Source organism: Rutidosis leptorrhynchoides, chromosome 11 (genome assembly GCF_046630445.1).
Source record: "Rutidosis leptorrhynchoides isolate AG116_Rl617_1_P2 chromosome 11, CSIRO_AGI_Rlap_v1, whole genome shotgun sequence".
NCBI lineage: Eukaryota > Viridiplantae > Streptophyta > Magnoliopsida > Asterales > Asteraceae > Rutidosis > Rutidosis leptorrhynchoides.
The window spans coordinates 141,167,338-141,173,337 of NC_092343.1; the positions used below are offsets into that span (position 1 = coordinate 141,167,338).

General features: G+C 30.1%; 1 protein-coding gene across 1 annotated transcript in view; it reads left to right on the forward strand.

Moving 5' to 3' along the window:
- The window catches only part of LOC139875009 (uncharacterized), an 81,880-nt gene extending 79,867 nt beyond the window's left edge, over positions 1–2,013 (forward strand). Inside the window, exon 5 of the mRNA XM_071862397.1 lies at positions 1,715–2,013. Within this exon, the coding sequence (XP_071718498.1) occupies positions 1,715–2,013 (299 nt within the window). The remainder of the gene's footprint in view (positions 1–1,714) is intronic.
- Positions 2,014–6,000: the final 3,987 nt, after the last annotated feature.

Below are 6,000 nucleotides of genomic sequence, written 5' to 3' on the forward strand. Positions count from 1 at the left end.
AATATCAAATGAGATTTTAAATTATTATATTATCATGATATTATGATATATTAATATATCTTAATATGATATATATTCATTTAAATGTCGTTACAACGATAATCGTTACATATATGTCTCGTTTCGAAATCCTTAAGTTAGTAGTCTTGTTTATATGTATGTAACTCATTGTTAATATACTTATGGAGATACTTACTTATAATAATCTCATGTTAACCATATGTATATCCATATATATATCGTCATGTCGTTTTTACAAGTTTTAACGTTCGTGAATCGCCGGTCAACTTGGGTGGTCAATTGTCTATATGAAACATATTTCAATTAATCAAGTCTTAACAAGTTTGATTGCTTAACATGTTGGAAACATTTAATCATGTAAATATCAATCTCAAATAATATATATAAACATGGAAAAGTTCAGGTCACTACATAACAAAACCCATCCAAAGTACCGGATGCTTTAGTACTTCGAAATTTATATCATATCCGAAGGGTGTTCCGGAATGATGGGGATATTCTTATATATGCATCTTGTTAATGTCGGTTACCAGGTGTTCACCATATGAATGATTTTTTATCTCTATGTATGGGATGTGTATTGAAATATGAAATCTTGTGGTCTATTGTTACGATTTGATATATATAGGTTAAACCTATAACTCACCAACATTTTTGTTGACGTTTAAAGCATATTTATTCTCAGGTGAATATTAAGAGCTTCCGCTGTTGCATACTAAAATAAGGACAAGATTTGGAGTCCATGTTTGTATGATATTGTGTAAAAACTGCATTCAAGAAACTGATTTCGATGTAACATATTTGTATTGTAAACCATTATGTAATGGTCGTGTGTAAACAGTATATTTTAGATTATCATTATTTGATAATCTACGTAAAGCTTTTTAAACCTTTATTTATGAAATAAAGGTTATGGTTTGTTTTAAAAATGAATGCAGTCTTTGAAAAACGTCTCATATAGAGGTCAAAACCTCGCAACGAAATCAATTAATATGGAACGTTTTTAATCAATAAGAACGGGACATTTCAATTTTGATAAGTGTCTTAAAATCTTTCAAAAGTGTATGAATACATATTAAAACACTACATGTATATACATTTTAACTGAGTCGTTAAGTCATTGTTAGTCGTTACATGTAAGTGTTGTTTTAAAACCTTTAGGTTAACGATCTTGTTAAATGTTGTTAACCCATTGTTTATTAAATCAAATGAGATATTAAATTATTACATTATCATGATATCATGATGTATTAATATATCTTAATATGATATATATACATTAAATGTCGTTACAACGATAATCGTTACATATATGTCTCGTTTCAAAATCATTAAGTTAGTAGTCTTGTTTTTACATATGTAGTTCATTGTTAATATACCTAATGATATGTTTACTTATCATAATATCATGTTAACTATATATATATATCCATATATATATATCATCATATAGTTTTTACAAGTTTTAACGTTCGTGAATCACCGGTCAACTTGGGTGGTCAATTGTCTATATGAAACCTATTTCAATTAATCAAGTCTTAACAAGTTTGATTGCTTAACATGTTGGAAACACTTAATCATGTAAATATCAATTTCATTTAATATATATAAACATGGAAAAGTTCGGGTCACTATACCAAAATTGGTGATTTAACTTTAAATAACAACATTACATTGTCAAATGTGTTGGTAGTTCCTAGATATTGTGTTAACCTTCTATCTGTTCATCAACTATCAAAAAATAAAAGAATATTTATTGGATTCAATGATTCTAAATGCTACATTCAGGACTTGTTGGAAAAGAGGATTGTAGGAACTGGTAGTATGAAGAATGTTTTATATCTGTTTGATGTTTGTGAAGGTGATTACTCTAACTGTGTGCCTAAATGCTATGTGTCTTTTAATCTTTGGCACTGCAGGCTTAGACACCCTTCCAAGCCTATTCTAGACCTATTAAAACATGATCTAGAGTGGAGTGGTGACCTTCCATAATGCAAAACAAACAAGGGAGCCTTTTCCCTTAAGTGATCACAAATTCACTGCCTTAGGTGACCTTATACATTTGGATTTGTAGGGGCTATATAGGATCACTTCTAGAGATGGGTATAAGTACTTTCTTACTGTGGTTGATGACTTCTTTAGAGCTGTGTGAGTTTTTTTGCTCAAATCCAAAAGTGATGTGTTTGAAACCTTTTCCAACTTGCTTTTAAATCATTTTGATAAACATGTCAAAATAATAAGATCTGATAATGGAACTGAATTTTTAAATAAGTTTGACTTATTTTGCAAAAATAAAGGGATTATTCATTAAACCAGTTGTGCTTATACTCCTTAGCAAAATGACATTGCTGGGAGGAAGCATAGACATTTGTAATGTTGTTAGGTCCTTACTTTTTCAAAGTGGCATTTCTCTTAATCTTTGGACTGAGTGTATTTTAATAGCTTATTTAATCAACAGGCTTCCCTCATTTGTTCTAGGTGGAAAATCTCCTTTTGAAATCATTTATGAAAGAAAACCAAGTTTCTCTCATTTAAAGGCTTTTGGGTGTCTTTGTTTTGCAACTATTTTAAATAGTAGTGATAAATTTGAAAAGAGGTCTGAAAAATGTGTCTTGATTAGATACTCAAATTTCAAAAAAGGTTATAAGTTACTTAGTTTAGAGTCAAATAGTATTTTGCTCTCCAGAGATGTCAAGTTCTATGAATATGTCTTTCCTCTTCATTCAAAATCAAAAAATCAAAGTACTTCAGAGAGTCAAAATGTTCTAAATCACTTAAATTTTTATGAGTACTTTTCTGAAAACCTCAGGTCTGTAAGCCCCAATGATGATGAGAGAACACATGATGGTGTAGGAGATGGCATTGATCAAAGTAGCCATGAAGATTCTTCATCTGGTAGCAGTGATAATGATCACAGCAACCATGAAGAGTCTTTATATGGAGGTAGTGATACCAGCTCTACACAAGAAGAAGAAACTTCTATATCTGAGGGCAATTCTGTTAATATTGGTAATGACCATGTTGATAATAATGATGAGGGAACCCTGAGAAGGTCAGAGAGACCTAGAACCTTTCCAGCTAAATTTAAAGATTTTGAAGTTAAAACCAAAGTAAATTACCCTCAAAATAACTATGCTTCTTTTAAGTGTTTGTATCCTTTAAGCAATTATGTCTGCTATGATAACCTGGATTCTGTGACTAAGTGTTTTATTTCAAATCTTGATAAAACTGTTGAAGCTACTTCTTATTATGAAGCATCTCAATATGAATGTTGAGTTAATGCTATGAATGATAAAATGGAGGCTCTAAACAGAAACAACACTTAGGTTATATCAGATCTTCCTCATGGAAGAAAACCCATTGGGTGTAAAATGAATTTTTAAAATAAAATGCAAATCAAATGGTGAAATTGAAAGATACAAGGCCAGGTTAGTTGCTAAGAGATATGACCAGAGGGAGGGTATTGACTATGAGGAGACATTTTCTCCTGTTATTAAAATGGTCACCATTAGATGTATTCTAAGCTTAGCTGTGAAAATAATTGGTCTCTGTTCCAACTTGATATTAATAATGCTTTCCTTTATGGTGATCTTGCGGAAGATGTTTATATGACTTTACCTGATTGTTACTTTGATAAATCTGATAATAGAGTGTGTAAGTTAACCAAGTCATTATATAGTCTTAAACAAGCACCAAGACAATGGAATGTAAAGTTGAACTCTTTCCTTATTGAGTATGGTTTTATGCAAAGTGCAAATGACTACTCTCTTTATACTTTCTCAAAAGATGATATCTTTATAGCTCCTCTTGTGTATGTTGATGATATTATTGTCACTGGAAATGATAATTCTAAAATTGATAAAGTCAAGACTTTTCTTAAGTCTAAGTTTAAAATAAAAGATTTGGGGGAATTGAAGTATTTTCTTGGCATTGAGTTAGTTAAAACTAAAGATGGGTTATCTTTAAATCAAAGGAAATATTGTCTTGAGTTATTAAGTGAATTTGGCATGCTTGGTTCCAAGCCTATGGCTACTCCTTTGGAACCTAACTCTGTGATTGCATCTGATGAGTCTGAAAATGATAAGAGACTTGATAACATCTCTGATTATCAAAAACTTGTTGGGAAGTTAATCTATCTGACCCTAACCAGACCAGACATTTCCTATTCTGTCCAATGTGTAAGTCAATATATGCATGATCCCCTTGAATCACATGCTAAAGTAGCTTTTAGAGTATTGAGATATTTGAAAGGGAGTCCTAGTGCAGGCATTCACATTACAAAACAATCTGGTATGTTAAATCTTGTTGCCTTTTCTGATGCTGACTGGGGAAAATGTTTGGAAACAAGAAGGTCTGTTTCAGGGTATTGTTTATTTTTAGGAGGGTCATTGATTAGCTAGAAAAGTAAAAAACAGCCTACTGTTTCAAGATCTTCAACTGAATCTAAATATAGATCCTTAGCTTTTACAACTTGTGAAATTCTATGGGTTGTAAAACTGTATTCGGATCTTAAAATAAACACCCTGCTACCTGTTAAACTCTTATGTGATAATAAGTTTTGGCTGCTAATCCGGTGTTTCATTGTAGTGACCCGAACTTTTCCATGATTATATATTACATGAGATTAATATTTACATGAATAAATGTTTCCAACATGATAAGCAATCAAACTTGTTAAGACTTGATTAATTGAAATAGGTTTCATGTAGACAATTGACCACCCAAGTTGACCGGCGATTCACGAACGTTAAAACGTGTAAAAACTATATGATGATATATATATATGGACATATATATAGTTAACATGAGATTATGATAAGTAAGTATCTCACTGAGTATATTAACAATGAGTTATATACAAAAATGAGACTATTGACGTAAGAAACTCGAAACGATATATATAACGATTATCGTTATAACAACGCCTTACTAAATATATATGAATCATATTAAGATATTGTTACACTATATTTAACATGATAAAATGATAATTAAATATATCATTAAGTATGTTAACAATGAATTACATATGTAAAAACAAGACTACTAACTTAAGGATTTCGAAACGAGACATATACGTAACGATTATCGTTGTAACCACATTTAATATATATATATATATATATATATATATATATATATATATATATATATATATATATATATCATATTAAGATATATTTATATACCATGTTATCATGATAATATGATAAATTAACATCTCATTAGATATATTAAATAATGGGTTAACAACATTAAATGAGATTGTTAACTTATAAGCTTCAAAACAACACTTACATGTAATGGCTAATGATGACTTAACAACTCGGTTAAAATGTATATACATGTAGTATATTAAGATGTATTTCTACACTTTTGGAAGACTTCAATATACCTATCAAAGTACTTCCACTTAACAAAAATACTTACAATTACATTCTCATTCATTTTCATCAACAATTCTACTCGTATGCACCCGTACTTGTACTCGTACAATACACAGCTTCTAGATGTATTTACTATTGGCATATACACTTAAATTATCAGCTCTTAGCAGCCTTAATGAGTCACCTAAATATGTGGGAACCATCATTTGGCAACTAGCATGAAATATCTAAAAAAATACAAACTAATGGAGATTATAAGTCTACCCTTGAATCACATTTTTTAGAAGCATTATTATCACTTTCATTTTTCAACTTCCATGCATCAAACTACTCTCTCTCAAGTTCTCTCTTCATGTTCTAAGTGTTCTTCATCATCTTCATCAAAAACTACACCAGTCTAGCTCATAAATCCATACATAAATCAACATACAAAACAATCTTTGAAGAACACTTCAAGAATCATATCAATTCTTCATGACTACTTTCAAGCTTTCTAATTCATTCCAAGTAATCATCTAAGATCAAGAAACCTTTATTACATACAGTAGGTTATCTTTCTTATTCAAGGTAATATTCATATTCATACTTTGAT